Consider the following 22,454-nt stretch of genomic DNA (forward strand, 5'->3'; position numbering starts at 1 on the left):
CTTCCTCTTTTTTGATTTACTGGTACATTTTTTAAATGATAAATCTGCCATAAAAATGTGTTATAGTTGGAGACTTGCACTTGTATGGATGAATTTATTACATTCAACATATTTAATTTTATGCCTTCTAATTCTAAGATGCAGAAAAATAAATGAACATGATTTTATTCTATGCCAACATTTGGGCTTGTGAATGTATTCGTTATTTGAATTTAAGTTTATGAAAAGGAATGGTCAATTTGAAAAGTTATTCTTAAACTGATTTTTTCCTAAAGGGCTCCTTTTTTCCCCTGGACTCTGGTTTTATTACAAAAGTCACGTGTATGCATTAAACACAGAGGCTCTGTAGAGCAGAGAGGCTGTACCTCTCTGGTGCTGTTACAGTACATTCTGTACCTGCCATATAGGCTCATTTTCATGCAAATTCTTCCTAGAGCCAAATAAATAAAGACTTAGGCGTGTTAGTATGTCTTATTTCCAAAACAGTTTGCCATGTGTGAAATGCTTGGACACAAACTTGAATTGGACACTTTCACGATCTAAGCATGGGAAAGGAAAGGATATTTTTCCAAGAACAATTTGCGCAGAGGAATAGCTAAGGTGATTCTTGACAGTATGTATACAAAATAAAGTGGCACTTGGGAACCCTGAATCTGGAGCTGACAAGAAGAAGCTGTGTTCTGAACAGTGAGTTGCTTTCTGAAGAATAAAGGGGGACTACAAGGTACAGAGCTCCTTAAGAAGAGTCAATTAAATGTCATCCACAGACATGCTAGCTAAAATCTAAGTATAAAATTATCAGCAATAAAGGCGAAAGAACAGTCATCAATCTTTTAGGCTTTCATTGTTTAGTCTGTCAGGGTCCCAAAAAGATGAATGATAAAGCTACCATTGTTTTGTTTTGCTCCAATTTTGGATTGTCGTCATTAAAATAAAAGGGTCATTTTCTCCACTCCACATCATTAGTCCTCAGAATGATTTTTTTTTTTTTTTGGTGCATGCCCCTAGTGGAAACCAAACCTGGGACCCTCTGGTCTGTAGGCCAACACTCCCACTGCTGAGCCAAACCAGCCAGGGCTAGAATCACATTTTAGAAAAGGAAAGTAGCAATACCAGTACTAGAAAGTCCAATTTATGGGGTTTTTTTCCTTCTTTTTTTTTTTTTTTTTAATCCTCACCCGAGGATATTTTTCCATTTTTTTGTACAGATAGAGTGGGAGGGAGAGAGAGGAAGAAACATCGACGTGAAGGGACACATCGAGTGGCTGCCACCCGCACGACCAACCAGGGCCGGGGACAAACTGCAACCGAGGTACGTGCCCTTAGCGGGAACCGAACCCGGGTCTCCGGACCGCAGGCCGACGCTCTAACCGCTGAGCCAAACTGGCCAGGGCCATTTTTGCATTTTTTGTTCAGACAGAGCGGAAGGGAGAGAGAGGAAGAGAGAGAGAAACATCGATGTGAAGGGACACATCGAGTGGTTGCCACCCGCACGACCAACCAGGTCCGGGGACAAACTGCAACCGAGGTACGTGCCCTTAGCGGGAACCGAACCCGGGTCTCTCTGTACCGCAGGCCGACGCTCTAACCGCTGAGCCAAACCGGCCATCCTTTTTTTTTTTTTAAAAACAAAAAAACAAAAAAAAAACAACAAGGCCTGAACCCTGGCCCGTTTGGCTCAGTAGTTATAGAGTCAGCCTGAGTCCCGGGTTTGGTTCCCACTAAGGGCACGTACCTCGCTTACAAGTTTGTCCCCTGACCCGGTTGGGGTCGTGTGTGTGGCAACCAGTCAATGTGTCTCTCTTGCATTGATGTTTCTCTTCCCACTTCTCTCTCTCCCGCTCTATCTGAAGATAAATGCAAAAATGTCCTCAGGTGAGGATAAAAAAAAATAAAATAAATAAAACAAGGTCTGAAAATCTAAATTTGAGACCAATTACATTAAATTGCTCCATCTTGATCCAGACTTGATGCCAGCAAATGTTTGAGCACTGTGTACTACATACAGGTTCCTGCACATGAGAATTGAATGACACACATGAAAACATAATGTCAGGGCAAAATGGCACGTTCTCTGATAGCGTTAGTTACAGGGTACTGTTGGGAGCACAGAGGGTGGACACTTCAGGTAAAATGCTGATGGACATGAGATGATACGGTCAGAGAAAGCTACCTGAAGAAAAATATCCTGAATCTTGGAGGGTGAGGATAAAGAAATTAGCCAGGCCCCTGGCTAGTGTGGCTCAGTTGGGTGTCACCCCATGCACAGCAAGGTTGCTGTGTCAATTCCTGGTCAGGTCACATGTGCAGGTTGCAGGCTCAGTCCCCAGTAGGGGACATGCAGGAGGCAGCTGATCATTGTTTTACTCTCACATTGATGTTTCTCTCCCTCCTTCTCTCTGAAAATCAATTAAAAATCTTTTTCTTTTTTTAAGAAAATAAATTAACCAGGGAGAAAGAAGCTGTTCCAGACAGGGGAGAGCAAAAGGAGAGTTTGAGTTAGAATTAATGGCACCACATTAGATACTATTGGATTTTAAGTGAAAAAGAAGATAGTCAAATAGGATGTGGGCTGTAGTAGTGGAAAGATAGGAGCTTGGGTATGGAAGACCTGTTTTGTCCTGTTAAGGAGTTTTGACATCCTCATCCTTTTGGACAGCTTTCATGGGGTTTTAATTAGGGAAACAGATTGTGTTTCAGGAAGATCATTCTGCCAGCTGTTGGGAGTCAAGGAGATCAATTAAGAGCCCACCCTGGAGTCCAGGTGGCAGGTCATAAACTAGGACAATCAGAGGGGTGGAGAAGAAGAGACAATGGGCAGAACTTGGGGAAATACAAATTTATTGGTGTCAGAATAACCAGTATGTTTACAGACTGAGGAGCCAGTGGGGGAAGGGTGAGTGTGAAGGCCTTGGAGGAGGATGGACCAGAGGCCAGCAGACACAGGATGGCCTAGGTCCAAGAGCATATACAGAGGATATGAAGAAATTCACAAAGAGTAAAGCCAATTGTTCAGAAATAAACTGCATATATACTATTTTTGCATTAAGACCAGTAGCTCCAAAGTCGGACAAATGTAGAAAGTACTGTGAACTTTGATGTCCTATAATTTAGATTATGTAGGATAAGGGGATTAGGTGAGATGTTCCAGTTAGTGTGTCTTAAACTGATGAAAGGCCAGTTTTGGTTACCCCTTCTTTTCAAATACTTTGTAAAATAGAATGAAAATGTTGCAGCATTGTTACATTGTTTATTCATTTCTAGACTTAGCCTATTGCCAGTGGTAGTCCATGGACCATGACTTGAGCAGCGCTGTGTTAAAGAACTCAAGTGAGGGTTGATTCCCAAACTAAATCAGCTTATTTAATAGACAGTCTTCTACAGTTGCAGTTTTTTTTCACCATACTATATACTTTTCCACAATTAAAAGTTAACAGTGGTATGTCCTTATATAGGTGCTGGAATAGTATCAATTTGCTGAACCTCAGCTTCAAATCTTGGGAGATAATAAGGTTGGTTAGACCAAGATTCCAAGATGGAAAGAGACATGCCCAAAGGGTCACCCTGGACATGGGAACAGACTGGATTGCAGACCTTGGAGAGCTAGATAGACTCAGAGCTGGAACAGGCAGCCCCAGGGTATGAGAGGACTGGAATGAGGAGCCTGGCCCAAATACTGCACTGATGCTTCAGTCTTGGCGCAAGATGGTCAGAGCGTGGCAGGGCCTCGGGTTCATTTGACTTTGGTAATACTGAGGGTCTAAAAACATTTTGATGATGATAGTTATACTCTATTAGTTTAACTCCTGAACTTGAGGCTCTTTCCAAACTTAAGCAATTTTTCTCCTACATGAGGGAAAAGCCCTTCCCATGCCATATATGTACAATTTTGTGACAGGATGTCTGTGGGTCTGATGTTACCTTGAAGTGGCTTTCCTCTTAATGCACAAAAACAGAGGTCATCTTGATCACATTGATCACTTGGATAGAGAGGTGTCTTCAGACTCCAAACTGGAATCACAACAGGGAGGATTCTCCATTTTCCAAACTGTAAAAGTGTCAGGTCACATGGAAGTCTGCCCACAGCATTTACAGGCTAAGAGGCAAGATACAAATGGAGATGCACATGACATCTGTCTGAATGTTTAGGTTAGTAACCAAAGTATGATGTGATATATGTCCTATCCCACTTTGACAAATGTATCTTCATAACAAAAATGTGTTGTTTTTTTTTAATAGAAATCCTAGTCATCAAAATATTTAATAAAAAGAATTTAGTTATTGGGCACGTTGAAGTATTCTATTGATTGGCCAGTACTGTTTGGCTAAATAATGAAATGAATACATACATAATTAACATTATATATTTCACAAAATGTATCTTGATTTTATTTTTACAAAATAATTATGTTTTAATACTTGCATTAGTTCCTAGGGTTTCTGTAAGAAATTACCACACACTCTGTGGTTTAAAATAACAAATTTATTTATTCACAGTTCTGGAGACCAAAAGTTCACAGGCAAGGTGTTGGCGGGGCTATGCTCCCTCTGAAGGCTCTAGGGGAGAATCCACTTTCTGTCTCTTCCAGCTTCTGAGTGTTGCTGGCATTCTTTGGCTTGGGAATGCATCGCTCAAACCTCTGCCACCATCTTCATATATCCTTCTCCTGTGTGTGGATGTACATCACGACGGGGAAATAATGATTCTGCAAGAATCTGTTGCATTCATGCCAAGAGGGAGCTTCTGCAGCGCAAATCCTCCCTGTCTTTCTGATTCATCAGTGCCCGTTTCCCACATTACCTACACAGTACAACCCATGAACCTTTATAGCGGTTGTTGCACTCAGGAGCCTTTTTTTTCAAGGACATAGATAAGATGTGGAGATGCCTTTTTTTTTTTTTCCTGGAGCCCGAACCATGTAAATGAAGAGAGCAGCTGTTCAAGGTCACCCTATGTCACTGGATCTAAGTGACAGGAACTCTCAGGTATTTTTTGATTTCTCGTGTTTATGATATATGGAGGTCTTTAAAGCACAGCACCCAGGGCAGGTTCTAACACATTCAGAGAAGAATTTCAGAGTCAAGGGAGAAATGACATGTCCCTAAACAGGGCAGGTTGGATCAAGCCCAGATTGTGTGAACCTTAGTGGCATTGTTCCTGACAAATACCATATGATTTCACTTATATGTGGAATCTAAAGAATAATATAAATGACAAACAAAACAGAAACAGACTCAGATTCAGAAGGGAGGGAGTTTGGGGGTCTAGGCACAAAAGGTAAAGGGATGGAGAAGTGCAAATTTGTAGTTACAGAACAGTCATTAGGACGTAAAATGCAGCACAAGAAATATAGTCAATAATGATGTAATAACTATGTATGCCAGTTGGGTACTGGAAATAACAGGGGGAAACACTTTATAAAGTATGTGATTGTCTAACCATATGCTGTATGTCTGAAATTAATACAAAATAATATTGAATGTAAACTGTAACTGAAAACTAAATTTTAAAAAAAGAATCGTTTTGCTTCCTCCTTGGAGTGGGGTCCTTTCAGATATGTATTGCCCTAAATTCCTCCATGAATCTGTATGGTGAGGGTTATCCTGCAGCTTTCTCCTGATAATGTATGGATACTCACAGTGCAGGCTTCAAGCCGACGGGGGCACAGTCCACCAGCCACATCCTGGCACCCAGAGATTGGTTTTCACCTAGAGTGCTAATATGAAGATTAAAGGCGCCCTGTCTTCAGCAGCAAGCACGCAGGGTGGCAGGTTTCTGTAGCGTTCGGTCTATCCTCCAAACCTTCCCTGCGTCAGCGGCTGGGCCACTTGTCCCCGACGGGCATAATTCATGTAGTGGCAGCGTCAAAACTAGATACTTATACTTTAATCCATTCAAAGAATAAAAACTTCTCCGCTGCCGGGGTTCTTAACCTGGGGTTCACGGACTACACTGCCCAGGATCTCTAAGTTCCATAAATGGTACGCAAACATTGGTAGTAAGGGCCCACATGCACTTTGCGGAAAGGACTACGTCTTTCATCGGGTTAGGAGGGTTCAGACCTCAGAAGGTTTAGGAATTACAGCGGTGGGCCGCGCAGCGAAGCCGCGGTTAGAAGAGCGCTGCTGAGAGCGGCACTTTAACCCGTGTCCTCCGTGAGCGGTGCATAAAGGACTCCAGGGCTTACAGCTGGCGGCAGCCGCTTGGGGCGGGGCTGAGATAGGCCGCGCCCCCAGCCCCGCCCATTCCCCGCTCGGGGCGGGGCCTCCCCACGGGGCATGCTCAGTATCGTGGATTTGGATTGGAGTTGCAGGCGGAAGCCGTTGTGGAGTCTGTGTGTTTTTCCCAGGGCGCCCCGCGCTGCTGTCATGGCCGCCTCCATGGGCTGGTATCCGCATGTGGGGTTCTAGCCTGTGAGTGTATCCACAGCAACGGTCACCGCTGGACTTCGGCGTCTCTGGACCCTCCTCCTTTCATTTTCTTTTGAGGGTCCTGTGTGACCCTTTTGGAAATCGTTTTGGCTGCGGCAATGTCCGGAGTGACGTGGACCCCGGAGCTGGCAGTTTTGAGGGGCTTCCCCACTGAGGCTGAGCGGCAGCAGTGGAAGCAGGAGGGAGTCGCCGGCTCAGGTGAGAGAGGCGCGCTTGCCAGGGACCTAGGCCAGCGTGGGGACTGTGAGGGGAAGGGGTGGCGGTGGCCGGGTTCTCATCCCTCTGTTTTATTTTTTTCCTACCAAAATCTTGTTGATTTCTTAAAGCTTTGGGTTTCTTCCTTGACATGGTAGGCGTGGTCCTCCGCTCCGTGCTTGTCTTGATCCCAAACTTCTCACCGTCTAGATTCGGAAATAACAATGACAGTATCAGTTCCTTTCTAACATTTTGTTTAGTCGTTTAATCCTTACAATAGACACTAAGGTAGATGCTACTTTAAATTCAATTTGCAGATGAAGACATTCAACTACTGATTAAGTAATTTACTCAAGGGATCACACAGCTGGTAAGCAGAAAGGCTGAAACGAGGCAGCAAAGATGTAATTCTTGTGAGCATTGCACGTTTACCATAGAAATATAGAATTAAAAGGCACATTTACTGGTGGGATATAGGCACATCTGACTGTGGGATTTAGGCTGGATCCAGAAGAGAAGTAACATTTAGGACAGTATATAAGTGTGTGTGTGTGTGTGTGTGTGTGTGTGTAAACACAATAGGTGCCTCAGGATAGGTAGTTTCTGAAGTCTGATCTGGAACAGCTTCATGGAAGAAGTCAGACTTGAGCTGATTTGTGATTAAAGGATAATACTGACAAGGGGAGAAGAGCTCTGCATGAGAAAACACAAGTGTAATAGTGTGGAGGCAGAGATGTACATGAGATACTTGGGGAACAATGAGTGAACCAGCTTTTTATCAAGGGAATATAGCTGGGTAGTGGGTAGGAGGAGCCAGACTGTGAAATGTCTTAGAACTTTGACTATGGAAACTTTTCTTTTGTTAGGAATCTTTTTGAATTCCCAACAGAAGGGTGAGAATAATTACTAATGAGGAATATTATTTCTGGGTCTAACTTCTTTCTACCTTACTAGTCATCATTTACATGAGCTGCCAATCTCGGAGAAGTGATATCTGTAGAATGATGGGAATTTGTTCAGTGCTTTTTTATTAATGTATAGCAAGCATTCTGTATATATACTTTTGTGCATACTAAAATGGTAGATTTGCCTATAGTGTTATGCTTTATGTATGAAAAAAATTGTTCTTTTGGATTATTGGACTAATTTTTTATATTACAGAGAGTGGATCTTTCCTACAATTGCTGCTAGAAGGGAACTATGAAGCCATATTCTTAAATTCATTGACTAAAAATATATTTAATTCAACAAAGATGACTGAAGAAAAGATTGAGAGCTACCTAGAGAAGCAGATATTAACATTCCTGGATTTCTCATCAGATTTGGACAAAAACCAAAGGTAGAATTTTATTTGAAGTTTTCATAGAGAACCAGCCTTTTAATACATTTAATAGAACTTTGAACAGTGTAAGACACTGATTTTAGCAGTTATTGAAAAACCCGGCTTTACATTTAGTCAGAACTCATAATGTACCTAATAATCTGTGTAAGAACTTCTGTCCAGAGGACTGTCAGATGAAAAAGTAAAGCAGTGTAGGATATAAGGGTTTTGTATATCAAACTGGCTATAATTGAGTGGTAATTGCTAACCCACTGAGCTTCCAAATGCTTAGATCTGATGGGTTTTGGCCACAGAAGACTTTAGCCCTTATTTCCTTTTAACTTGAAAGTATACCCTGTCCATCTTGCTAGTTCTAGATTGCTGAGTGATACTTGTAACTACTTTTATTATGTTTTAGATGGTCAACTTTCTAGAGATCAGAAAACTTAATGCGTTTATTATGGAACCTTGTTTTACCTTATGTAATTTTGTAGGATTAAGTATAATAGTCACACAGTAGTGAAACCTAAATTTTATTGTTGTAAATTTGTTGATATACTTCTTTCTCTCCTTTGTAACTTGGCATCCACATCAAGTTGTAATTTAATTTAATTTAGACTTTTAAATAGAGTAGAACGGAGGGAAGGAGGTGGGGGGGGGAGAAAAACATTAGTGTGAGAGAGACACATTGACTGTGGGCCAGGGATCGAACCTGCAACCCAGGTACATGCCCTTGACCAGGAATCGAACACGAGACCCATGTCCTTGACCAGGAATCAAATTCAAGACCCTTCAGTCTGTGGGCTGATGCTCTAACCGCTGAGCCAAACTGGCTGGGGCAAGTTTTAATTTTCTTTAAAATACATACAATTTTATTTTACCATTATTTCTAGGGAATGGTTTTGTTTAGTTCTTCAGCAGATAACCCAACTAGTGTACTAGGTGTTGAGGTTGTGAGGAGGAGTAAGACATAGTTTGTATCCATAAGGAGTTCATGAAAGAATGTTACTATAGGCATTTTATCTTATTTTAAAGATTAATATCACTCCTTTTCATTTTCCTGGTTTACTAGTACCTTACATTCCTGCAGTGTCAGTCTTGATTCTTATTTTTCTGTCTGAAGTGTGTGCAGTATCACAGAAACTGGCTTTGCAGTGTACTTTAAAACACACAAATGCATTATTCATTGGGAGAGCAGAATTCTAGCTTGTCATATAGAGCTGAGAAGAGAGATATCAATTGCCTCATTTTGAGGAATTTGAAAATGAAACTGTATTTGCAGTTTGCCTTGAGGATTTTGGTTTTTGGTTGTGATGGCTATATTACAGCTTTAAGATCCAGCTACACGCTTGTTTTTCCCAAGTTTCCTAACTTCTTTTGTTATTTTTTTTTTTTAATATATTTTTACTGATTTTTTTTAGAGAGGAAGGGAGAAAGAGATAGAAACATCGACTTGAGAAATATCAATCCGCTGCCTCCTGTACACTCCCTATTGGGGATCGAGCCTGCAACCCAGGCATGTGCCGTTACGGGGAATCAAACCAGGACCTCTCAGTCCATGGGTTGATGCTCAGTCCACCGACCGGACCCAAGATTCCTAACATCTAACTGCAAACAGGCTCTTTGGTCACCTATTTTCTCTTTTTCTTTGAAAAAAGTGCTTCTTTTTCTTTGCTGTGCTCTTAGTTGTGCCGCTATAGGCTTGTAGGATTGATTTTTTTATTTTTATTGAATCTTTTGAGGTAGGGCATAAGGAATACAGGGAGAAGAAAGCTTTTACTTTCTCTTCAGCATGAAACTTCAGATCCTCTGGCTCTAGAGTTGGATCCCCACCTATTTTTGTTTGTTTGTTTGTTTTCTTTATTGATTTTAGACAGAGAGGAAGGGAGAGAGAGAGAGATAGAAACATAGAAACATCAATGAGAGAGACCATCGATTGGCTGCCTCCTGCATGTCCCCACTGGGGATCGAGCCCACAGCCTGGGCATGTGCCCTGACTGGGTACTGAACTGGCAACCTCTTGGTGCATAGGTCGATGCCCAACCACTGAGCCACACCGCCAGGTGGATCCCCACCTATTTTTATCTTAATCCTGAGGTTGGCAAATTATGGCTGATGGGGCAAATTGGCTAAGAATGGTGTTCACATTTTAAAGGGTTGGAAAAAAGAAACACATAACCCACAGAGCCAGAAATATTTAATATCTGTCCCTTGACACAAAAAGTTTAACCACTCTGTCTTAAGCCAAAGCAAGATTGAAAAAAAAATAGGTTCAAGTGAAATTTCTAGGGGTATTTTGTTTCAGCACGTGGTAGTATAGGATTAGTAAAATGTTGTTTAAAAAAAACTTTTTAAAAAAAATAAATGGCCCTGGCCGGTTTGGCTCTGCGGTTAGAGCGTCGGCCTGTGGTCCAGAGAGACCCTGGTTCGGTTCCCGCTAAGGGCGCATACCTCGGTTGTAGTTTGTCCCCGGCCCTGGTTGGTCGTGAGGGTGGCAGCCACTTGATATGTCCCTTTCATGTCGATGTTTCTCTCTCTCTCTCTCTTTCTCTCTCTCTCTTCCTCTCTCTCCCTCCCTCGCCCTCCCATTCTACCTGAACAAAAAATGGAAAAATGTCCTCGGGTGAGGATAAAAAAATAAAAAATAAATGTTTTTATTGATTTTATAGAGAGAGAGGAAGGGGGAGAGAAATAGAAACATTGATATAAGAGAGAAACATTGATTGGCTGCCTCCTGCATGCCCCCCACTGGGGATTAAGCCTGAAACCTGGGCATGTGCCCTGACTGGGAATCAAACTGGGACCTCTGAGTCCATGGGGTGACACTCAATCTAGTGCACCATACCAGCTGGGCTAAAAACAACTTTTGTTGTCAATTTTCTTTCATATAAAATCAGTTTAACATGTCTTCCGGCAGTGTCAGAGCTGTTAAATAAAATGCAGGAAAAGTTACAAGTGCTTGATCCGGATCTAAACCAGTGCTTTTCAAAAGAACTTTCTGTGATGGTAAAGGTGTTCTGTATCTGTGCCATCCAGTATGGTGGCCCCTAGTCTCATTTGGCGCCTGTGCATTTAAAATGTGAACAGTGTGACTGAGGGATTGAATTTGAAATTTTGTTTAACTCTAATTTATTAAAATTCTTTTTTTAATCCTCACCTGAAGATATTTTTCTGTTTGTCTTCAGAATAGAGTGGGAGGGAGAGAAAGGGAGAGAGAAAGAAACATTGATGTGAGAGGGACACATCAACTGGTTGCATTCCACACGACCCTGACCAGCGCTGGGGACGAACTGCAACCGAGGTCTATGCCCTTAGCCAGAATCAAACCCGAAACTCATTGGTCTGCAGGCCTGCACTCTACCGCTGAGCCAAACCAGCCAGGGCTAATTAATTTAAATTTAAAAGAGTCATATGTGGCTCATGGTTACAGTTTTGGACCTTGCAGAAATCAATTGTTTAGGTTTCAGAAATTTTTTTTTGTAATACTCTCAGATACTCTCAATAAATGTTGGTTGATAACTTACATTTTCTTTTTTTATCCTCACCTGAGGACATTTCTTCATTTTCTAGTCAGACAGAGTGGGAGGGAGAGAGTGGAAGAGAGAGAGAGAGAGAGAGACATGGATGTGAAAGGTACACATCGAGTGGCTGCCTCCCGCACGACCCAACCAGGGCTGGGGACGGGAAAAACTGCAACCGAGGTACGTGCCCTTAGTGGGAACCGAACCCAGGTCTCTCCGGACCGCAGGCTGACGCTCCTACCGCTGAGCCAAACCAGCCAGGGCTTACATTTTCTTAATAAAACTGGAATGAAACAGTATGTTGGTGGTTATAATGATAATGCTTCACATTTATTTCTTTTACTATTCTCATATACAGACAACAGCTGATATTCTTAATCGGTGTGAGCAGTTTGCAACTGTTTGTTCAGAGCAACTGGACGGGGCCTCTGGTTGATTTACACCTGCAGGAGTTTTTGCCGTCTGTTTTGTTTCAGCAGCTCAGTGAGGTATGCTTCTTGGAAATGTTACATGTATTTTTTTTTTTTTTTTTTATCCTCACCCGAGGACATTTTTCCACTTTTTGTTCAGGTAGAGTGGGAGGGAGAGAGAGGAACAGAGAGAGAGAGAGAGAAACATCGACGTGAAAGGAACACATCGAGTGGCTGCCACCCGCACAACCGACCAGGGCCGGGGACATACTGCAACCGAGGTACACGCCCTTAGCGGGAACCGAACCCGGGTCTCTCAGGACCGCAGGCCGACGCTCTAACCGCTGAGCCAAACCGGCCAGGGCGGAAATGTTACATGTATTTATGATTGTGTTATTTATGCTTTAGGAACTGGTCTTTGTAAACTGGAGTTACTAGTTGGTAGGAATGAAACTTTACTTTATAGCTTGTACACAACCTGCTAAAAATGCTTGTTTCTCAGTCAGATTTTCATATATTTCCAGAAGTTTTATTGCCAGTCTCAAACTCTTCTTCAGACATTCCCATTTTGTAGGGCTCGTGAGCTACTCTTTATTTTAATGCACAGACAGCTGTACCTGTTTTTCATAAATAGATAGATAGATAGATAGATAGATAGATGCATATGTTATTGCAGTTACGTAAAGATCTTTTCTGGCAAGGCAGCAAATCTGGAAATCTGTTGCAGCTAAGATTTGCTGCAATGCTTAGGAACAGTTCCCAGGGGTGATTTTCTTTCTATTACAAATGCTTTCCTAATTGCCTGGCACAGAGGTCTCCCTGGTAATAACTATTATTATCCATATATGAAGACAATATTATTGGCCTGCAACAGTAGATCATCAGGAGAGCTTGCAATTTGAATTCCTCGTGTTTTTGAGCACATATGCCTAGGGCTTGGTGAGTATGACATGCTGCAAAAAGAAGTATGGTAACTTTAATTTATTCAGCCACCTCAGAGAACTTGAACATAATGATTAATCACTCAGCCTGGAGAAAGGGTCCCCTAGCATGCAAGGCTTCTGCAGCAAAAGGGGCCTGTGTACTGTTACCTCGTTTCTCAGAATTAGAAATAGCAAATGAAAGGAATGGAGTTATTGAGTCAAATGTTAGTAATTTGGTGGTGAGGTGGAAAGACAAGAAGTACAAAAGCAGCCATAATCTGAAAGCCATTATAATTAGCTGTGTGTACATCAGTTTACCGAGTCACTGTATTCCATTCCAGCAGAATAATTGAAATTCATTCTGCTGACCCTAAATCATTATTGAAAGGTTAGATGATCTTCTGTATCTTATATCTAAGAAGGGACTTTAATCTACACTTTACAAAAATTTTCATCCAAAATGGTTAAAATAAAATCCCAAAGATTGTGTCAGTTAAAGAAATATGTTTCAATTATATAGAAATTTACTTTTATGGAATGTGTCATTCCTTCTCTGATTTTATGAAAGATTCTGGCTTCTATATCCCTATAGTGTAGATTAGATATTCACCAAACAGTCAAAGACTTAATTCACATGTGTTAATTATTATCGTTCTTATCCTCATCCAAGGATATGTATTATTTTAGAGAGAGGAAGGGAGACAGAGAGACAGAGAGAGAGAGACAGACAGACAGACAGACATCGATGTGAGAGAGAAACATCAATCATTTATTTGCCTCACCTATGCATCCCGACCAGGGATGGAACCTGAAATCCTTTGGTGTATGGGACAACGCTCCCACCAGCTGACCTACTGAGCCACCTGGCCAGGACGTGTTATATTAATTTGAGGTAAGACTGAAGCTCAAAATGGTGCAAGAACTTGTCACAGTCTGATAGCTGGGGGACTAGAGTCCATGTTTCCTGGGTCCGGATCCATTACTAGTGTAGAAGCACCACTGCTCAGGTGGCAATGCAGAGCAGCACAGAATTGGGTCGCATGAGAGATTCAGACTATAAGAGATCTGTGGAGCGTGAACTTTTTCAGAAGAGACCTTTTAGTTGGGAGTGGACTTTGAATTCGAACCTGCAGGGTGATGAGGAAGTGGAGAATGGAGAAGAGGAGGAAATGCATTCCAGGTGCAATTGTAAAGCAGATGCTGAGAGGGGAGGAGGGTGATGTTTGGGGCAAAGGGATACACTGGGCCTGTTGGAGTCACAGTGAAAGGTCACATTTGAAGGGATTCAGGCCAGATTGTAGGAAACTTTGACTAAGACCTTGGTTTTTATTAGAACTATCTCATACATTAAAAAAAAAAAAGAAACATAAAATTTGTACAATTTAAATAGTAAAATCCTTGTTCCCACCACTGCGCTTGAGAACATAGCCGGCATCGTAGAACAGAGAGAGCTTCCTGACTGCTGTTCTGCAGGTGCTGAGCCCCTTTGCATTGTGGTGGCTGCGTGAGGCTGGGGCTGGTGAGAGCCTTGAACTGATGATCTCTTCTGTTCAGCCGCCTTCTCCGGGTTTGAGTGTGCACTACAAATCCTGTCGTCTTCTACACATGCTCTGAGCACGCTTGGGAAACACTGCCTGAGGAGCTCCCCTGTGTGTGCTTCCTGATAGCTCCCTGGTCCCCTCGTTCCATGAGCCACTCGCATGAACCATTCCAGTGCTTTCCTCCATAGTTTTAGCACCTCTTATGCATCCCTAGAAAACATAGTGCTTAGTTTTGCTAGTTTTTGCACTTTATATAAATGAAACAAACTATGTATTTTTCTGTGATTTGCCTTTGTTCAATGGTATAGTTTTGAAATTATGCCATTATTGATTTTTACAGTTGTATAGTGTTCCAATTGTATGTATATACCACAATTTACATATCTGTTCTACTCTTTTTTTTTTTTTTTTTTATCCTCCCCCGAGGACATTTTCCCATTTTTTGTTCAGGTAGAGTGGGAGAGAGAGGAACAGAGAGAGAGAGAGAGAAACATCGACGTGAAAGTAACACATCGAGTGGTTGCCACCCGCACAACCGACCAGGGCCGGGGACAAACTGCAACCAAGGTACGCGCCCTTAGCGGAAACCGAACCCGGGTCTCTCAGGACCGCAGGCCGACGCTCTAACCGCTGAGCCAAACCGGCCAGGGCGATATCTGTTCTACTCTTGATGGCCATCTGGAATGGTTCCATTTTTTTGCAATATATTATATAAAATGCTATTAGGAACATATCTTCTGGAAATCATTTGCAAGAGTTTCAAAGCACAGCAAACTTTAAAAATGATAGTGTTTGTTTGGTGCAGTGCACCAGATGGAGGAGGTTGTTTTCACTGGCCCTAGGCTACAGTTGGGCTGAGGGGATCCATATTTCAGCACGCTTGTAAACCCTTCCCAGCTCTGAGCGGGGAAGCTCTGCCGCAGTCATATCTGTGAGTCGGGTTTCTGGCCCAAGGGTATATGCATGTTCGATTTCCCTTGGTAATGTTTTTAAAAGGATTATACAGTTTATGCTCTTCATCAGCAATCTGAGGATTTGGAAGACAGAAGGAGCTGGTTTTGAAACTGAGCAATATTTTCTATTTGTCATTTTTCTGTGCTGATTCATCTTTTTCTTTCTATAAAGGTTTAATGGTTTTATTCATTTTACTGTTTTTAAAATTTAAGTTTATCGGGGTGACATTGGTTAATAAAATTATGTAGATTTCAAGTGTACAATTTTATAATGCATCATCTGTATATTGCCTTGTGTGTTCATTGCCCAAAGTCGTCTCCTTCCATCACCATAGATTTGACCTCCTTTACCCTTTTCTACTTTCTCCACCCCCCCCCCTTTCCCTCTAGTAACCAATGTACTGTTGTCTGTGGCCATGAGTTTTTGTTTGTCTTGTTTGTTCATTTGTTGCTTTTAATTTTATAGTTCTTATTTTGCTAAGTGAAATAAGTCAGATGGAAAAAGTTAAGAAACATATGATTTCACTCATATGTGGGATATAAAACCGATTCATCTTTCTTAGCTCTTGCGATGCACAACTATTTGTGAATCTACTTTATGGTCATGGAGTGTAGTCACCAAAGCCAGATTAATTTCTGCTGCCTCTAATTTACGGCCTTGGCATTGCTAGTACTGTTTTCTGACCTTTGGTGCTAATCAGCTCCAGAGGAATAGCATTGAAGGGCCATGTCTGAGCAGTAGGTCCATCTCACACATAAAGGGTGATCTCTTGGTAATCTGGTTTTATATTAAGTTTATCATAGGCTTCCAGATGTTGAATTTTTCACTATTATGTTGTTAAATATGTGTTTTTGTGTGTCATATGCTCTCTTGACTGAGGAATTGTTCTTCAGGGAGTTGTAACCTTTTCTTTTTGTTTTTATTGAAAATATAGACAATCCTCTTTAAAAATGGATAATTTCCAAAACCTCTAAATGGAAGTACATTTAGAACTCAATTGGAATATCGGTGTTTGTTATATGACAGGCCCGCAGAGGCTGATTTACTTAGGCAGAGGATAGAAGAGCATTTTTTTCATGAAGATGCAAGGGTAACACTAAGAAGAGAAATTTATTTATTTAGTGGTCTATTCAGTCACTGATTTATTATTTGCCTTGTTAATACCATCTCCAGAGAACTTTGAGTTGAAGGATAGGAGGGAGGTTTAATAAACACCCCTGGCTTTCAGTATCAGAGGTAATAATTTTCGGGTAGTGTATTATGGGCTATATCTGTATAATTTATTATTTGTTGCCCTAATAAGTTACTTGTTTGTTGTTTATCTTGAGAGATTTCCTTTAAAAGATAATGATCTAAATTTATGCCAGAACAGGTGGGGAGATATATATATATATTTTTATCCTCACCCAAGGACATTTTTCCATTTTCTGTTCAGATAGAATGGGAGGGAGGGAGAGAGAGAGAGAAAGGGACACATCGAGTGGCTGCCACCCGCACGACTCATCCAGGGCTGGGGACAGACTGCAACCGAGGTACGAGCCCTTAGTGGGAACTGAACCCGGGTCTCTCTGGACCACAGGCCGACGCTCTAACCACTGAGCAAAACTAGCCAGGGCTGTGAGGTATAGTTTTTATTATTCCATTTTATAATTGATGAAACCGAGGCTTTAGTTAAAAAAATTTAGCTGTCTACAAACTGATAAGAAGCAGACAAAGGACACCCTCCTGTGTCTCTGATATTAGAACCCATATTCCCAACAGTTAAGCATTCTTGCTGTCTATTTTGTGGCAGCTGTCAAAATTATGCAGTTCACAATTTAGAAACCCAGGATCTTGTCCATGGTGAACATCTCTTCAGTCAAGGGGTGGGCTCTTCGCAGGCATCCCTTGGTGACAGCTCTCTGCTCTCTGCTCCGTGGTCGTGTGCCTGCCCCGTGCTGCTGTGTAAGGGCTTGTTGGCTCAATGGCAGTTGTGGCACAGATGTGCTCTTAGCGACATTCGCCAACGAGAGATGCATTTGTGAAATGTGTTTAAATACTTGAACATAGGGATACTTTTTATTGAGATGACATTCTGTTGTAAGTAGTCTATAAAGTCATGATGCCTCTTCAGTGCTGGCACTGTCTTGAGTCCCTGTTCCTCTGAAGTACAAGCAGATGGCGGCTCTGTCAGGGTGGGCCGGATTTTAGGTCTCTCAGGGCATTTATGATGCTATGGTTCTGTCTAGCGCCATTTGCTGTGTGACAGATCAGTGTCTGCTACAGAGCTGGAGTGACTGGAAAATATGTGTAATTATAAGACATAGAAAGATTAATAATATTTTGTTAAATTATATCATCTTAGCTTATGATTTTTTTTCCAGGTGAAAGCAATGGATGCAGTTGTTCTGAGTCTGCTCATTCTAGATGGTGAAGCAATCTACAGCCTGACCTCGAACCCTATCCTGCTGTTATTGGCGCGAGTTATCCTAGTGAATCTAAGACACAAACTGACAGCGATTCAGGTAAGGGGAGAAAAGGAGCCAGGAGATTCATCCCCATGTGTGACTTTCATCCTGATTAGCATTAGACTTTAGCTGTGACGTTGACAAAGTTACCTTATAGGTATTTCATTTTAAAATCTGATGGAAATAAGCAAAAATTTTTGCCCCTTATGAGATTTATCTAGTGTAAAATGAGATGATATTGAGCCTCTTCAATAGGATTGCATATATGTAGGTATGTATGTTGTATGTGTATGAAATGTTCATTCTCTGAATCTGAAATATATGTTTAAAACAGTCTTCCATAGTCTCTTATGAATTTCATGTAAGTTAATGAGCACTAGGCAGAGTTCTAACACCATCGCAGTGGAGCTTAGTTTCCTGGCTCACGCCCAACCTTGTTTCAGAATTTGAGTTGGATTGAGCAGAACATGTGAGCATCTGTGACATGGTTTCTTTAGGTTAGGTGTGAATCAGAGAGAAGCAACACTGGGACTCAGAAAGCTGACAGGCGGTAGGAGATGACAGAAACCACAAGACGCACAGAGAAGGTCTGTGGAGGTTCAGTGGAGGTGTCCACCGTGCTTTGGCCGTCGTGTCCTAACGCCTCCGTCTCCGGGCTCCGCAGCTTTGCCCTGTGCTGGGCGAGCAGCTGTAGACTCTATGTGAACCAATGGGGGTGACTGTTTTACCAATAAAACTTTATTTATGGACACTAAATTTTTATTTATTTTATTTTTTAATTTATTTTATCCTCCCCTGAGAACATTTTGCATTTATCTTCAGATAGAGCAGGAGGGAGAGAGGGAGGAGGAGGAGAGAGAGAAACATTGATGTGAGAGAGACACATGGAGTGGTTGCCACCCACATGACCCCAATCGGGGCCTGGACGAACTGCAGCCGAGGTACGTGCCCTTAGTGGGAACTGAACCCGGACTCTCTGATCCGTGGGCCGACACTCTAACCATTGAGCCCAACCGGCCAGGGCTGGACACTAAAATTTTAATTTTATCCATGGGTGGATGGCTCAGTTGGTTGGAGCATCGTCCCAACCGTTGCAGGTTCCACTCCCGGTCAGGGCACATACCTAGGTTGTGGATTCAATGCCCAGTTGGGATGTGTATGGGAGGTAACTAACTGATCAGTGATTCTCTCTCACATCGATGTTCTCGCTCTCCCTTCCTTCCTCTCTCTCTCTCTCTCAAAAAATCAATAAACATAGCCTTGGGTGAGGATTTAAAAAAAAATTTAATTCTATATATTTTTACATGTTACAAAATGTTATCTTTTTGTATTATTTTAATGATTTTAAAATGTCAAACTATTCTACTTCTTGGGCTGTACAAATACAGGTGATGGGCTGCATTTGGCCCATAGGCTGTACCTTGCTTACTCCTGTTCTGATTGTTGCAACTTGGAGACTCAGACCCTGTATTGCCAACAGTAAATCTCAATTTTATGGGAAGTCTCCCAATTTCTAAATGTTGGCTGAAAAGTTTAAGAAAGACAATATTTCTATGGGCAAAATTTAGACTTGGTGTGTACAGTATGAGGGCTTACTTTCATAAGCATGTAAATTCCAAAGAGAAGAGGCAAGAAGAGCAGTGATATCTCCATCAGCAGCTCTCATGAGAGCCAGAGATCTATTTGGAATCAGTTGTACTGGAAGGGGTTTTAATAGATGTGTTTCAACATGTCCTAGCAGATATAAGGTCTCATCTTTGTTTTTTTTTAATCGAAATTAGTTTGAATTAAAAAATGTTTCCCAAATTAATCTGAGTTAAATGGTCCTACAGACTAATACTTGGCTCTGAAGAAAGTATCACCAAGGATGAGGCTGCCAGATGGCAGTATTTTTTTTCTAGTGAGACTAATAGTCATTAACGTGTGAGTGATACAAATTTTAAGTTTTGTTGGTGGAAAACTTTTATCAGCAAGCATATTAAGCACCATTAATAAAGATACATGTACTACTAGCAACTGGGAGAACAAGTGAAATCGTACTTGGTAGGGTTGGAGAGACAACTTACCATCATTTCTAGGCATATGCTTAACGACTTTTGACTTCAGCTTTCAGTACTGTTTTCTTGTACATCACCATGCAGAAATCTTGCCTTTCAACTGAAACATTATTTTTTTTCTCTTTGGGTCTTGAGTATATTATTCTCTAAATGATAATGTTAAAAATGACATTTTAATAAATGAAGGTAAAGTGATTAAAAAGCACAACATACTTATCCAAGTTAGTTTTAATCTTTTAAATTAATTTTGAATGGATTGGCTCCTAAGGAGTATATCAAATTGTTTTATTGCAATATTATTTTTGTGGAACTGTAAAAGATGATTTCCCCATCCTTTAACCTGTGAAATATGTAGACTGATATTAGTAATATGTGAATGTTGAGTGAAAAGAGTCCTGGCTTTGAAATCAGACCACAGTTTGTCTGACTCAGCCACTTAACAACTGTGTGACCTTATGCTAATTTATCTGAATATCAGTTTTCTTATTTATAACATGGAATAAGTCAGCATGCCTTTATTAGGTGTCTTTTGAGTACACGGACGCTCCCTGCCTTCTAGGAGGTTGTTGACTGGTGTGACTTCTCAATGAGATTCTGTAGTAAGTCCTATAATCAGGAGACAGGATCTAGAAACTATCTAAAGCAAGGCTTCAAATTTCCTTTTTTATTAATGACTCAAATGTTCTATTAAGCAATTCTTGGCAAATAGGAAAAGGCCCTCTTATTTTTCTAGTAGAGCATAGACTGTGCTTTATTTGTTTTGCACTCCTACTTCTGTATAAAGATTTTGGGTTAAGAGTTAGTTAATAGTCCTGATTTTTAAGAGTTCAACATCTTACGCCATATGTTTTCTTACAAAGGCAGTCTCTTTGGATCTAAATTCCCATGTCTAGGACAGGAAAGAATCTGCTGCCAACCCTGACTCACTACTGCTGACAGAGGATGAGGGACAGATAATTGATGTGTATACTGACTTCATTAGCTTTACTGATAGTAACAGAATGAGGTAACACCTCAGGGAATTACATTAAAAATGATGCGAAACTTCTTTTTGTTAGATAATTCTACTTTTCCTTACATGGATGGAGGAACCAGCATTAATAATTAGAAAGGACTTTGTCATGGAGTCAAAATTCATTTGTGATCATGTTATTGTTGCAACTGTTGTGAGTAGCAGTTTGGAAGGCGAACCAGGCAGTTTTACCTCAATCAAATGCAGAAGTTAAGTTCTAGTAAAGTAATGCTTTTGGTAATTAAGCATTATATCTTATTATTAGTAGGTATTGCTTTTTAAAAAAAGGAAAATTAATTTCTCATAGCTTCACACAATATAATTCAAAGTAACAGTTTTAATAGATGATTCAGTGCATGATCATGCTTGATACTTCAATGAATTTATCAAAAATATAACTTACACACACACGCACACTCATAGAGGAAGACAGAGAAGAATATGAACCTTTGTCATGGATCTTCCTGAGAAAGAAGGATGGTGCTGGGCAGCAGCAGAGAGGCCTTCACTCTTCACTGTTTGTTTTAGTGGAGGACATAGTGAGTTCGATGTGTCTGGGTGTTCTTGTGGAAGATGAAGTAGATTTGGGTAGTACTGCTAAAAACATAGCAGTGGCTGGGGAAGCTTATGGAATAAGTTCAATTTCACAAATGTAAAAAAATATATTTTAAATTTCAGTTTATGTAAAATTTGTTTCCCAAAGTTTCCATTATTTCAACTTATAGGGTGATTTCTTTTTCCAGAGTTTGCCATGGTGGACTTTGAGATGTGTGCATGTTCACCAGCAGCTGCTTGAGGAACGCTCACCTCAGCTCTTTGCTCTTGCTGAAGGTTGTATCGATCAAGGTATGTAGGAGATTTTTATTTGATGTGGCATGTAGCTCCATTTTAATTTCCTGGCCAAGACATTCCTTTTTTGCTTATTGTTTTTATTTTTATTTATTTATTTTTTTATCAGATAGAGCGTGAAGTGGGGGGGAAGAGAGAGAGAAACATCTATGTAAGAGAGACACATCAACTGGTTGCCACCCACATGACCCCAACTGGGGCCGGGGACAGATTGCAATCAAGGTACGTGCCCCTAGCAGGAACCCAACCCAGGACTCTCTGGTCCGCAGGCTGATGCTCTAACCACTGAGCAAACCGGCCAGGACTGTTTTTTGACGGGTAATAGTAACTTTATATGAGGTTGTTTCTTTCTTTTTATTTCTGGAGGTGGGGTATCACAAATTATTATGGTATCAGATTATAGAATTTTTTTATCTTTGACTTTTTAAAAAAGGCAATCATTATCATTTATATTACCTATGTAGAAGGAATGATTTGTTCTGTGCAGATCACCATGATTTTATCATGAATTGCTTAAAGGTATTTTAATATTTTCTCTGTCCTTTAATTTAAGAGACCTCATTGGAAACAAATGTAAACTACCTTTATTTTTAAAAAATCCTTAACTCACCTAAGCTGGAGTAAATTGTGCCAAATTGCATGCAGAAAAGGAAATTATTTATCCTATATCTTATTAAGTACGTGAAGAAAAGCTTAATTTTTTTTTTAACTTTGGTAGAAAATACTTTTTACTGAGGATGACAGAGGAGAGACATTTTTACATTTTGTTTTATTTTCTTTTAAAATTGATTT

General features: G+C 40.9%; 1 protein-coding gene across 4 annotated transcripts in view; it reads left to right on the plus strand.

Annotated features, from left to right (window-relative positions):
• Positions 1 to 6,329: 6,329 nt before the first annotated feature.
• The window catches only part of TTC27 (tetratricopeptide repeat domain 27), a 162,549-nt gene continuing 146,424 nt past the window's right edge, over positions 6,330 to 22,454 (plus strand). Inside the window, exons 1-5 of one of the 4 annotated variants that reach the window (XM_036263218.1) lie at positions 6,330 to 6,630; positions 7,789 to 7,966; positions 11,828 to 11,957; positions 17,661 to 17,801; positions 21,557 to 21,659. In XM_036263218.1, coding sequence (XP_036119111.1) covers positions 6,531 to 6,630; positions 7,789 to 7,966; positions 11,828 to 11,957; positions 17,661 to 17,801; positions 21,557 to 21,659 — 652 coding nt within the window. In that variant the 5' untranslated portion in view covers positions 6,330 to 6,530. Of the gene's footprint in view, positions 6,631 to 7,788; positions 7,967 to 11,827; positions 11,958 to 13,643; positions 13,695 to 17,660; positions 17,802 to 21,556; positions 21,660 to 22,454 lie in introns of those variants that run through there. The other 3 variants (XM_036263219.1, XM_036263220.1, XM_036263221.1) reach the window with 3 other exon arrangements.

This window comes from Molossus molossus, unplaced genomic scaffold (assembly GCF_014108415.1).
Source record: "Molossus molossus isolate mMolMol1 unplaced genomic scaffold, mMolMol1.p scaffold_m16_p_15, whole genome shotgun sequence".
Taxonomy (NCBI): domain Eukaryota; kingdom Metazoa; phylum Chordata; class Mammalia; order Chiroptera; family Molossidae; genus Molossus; species Molossus molossus.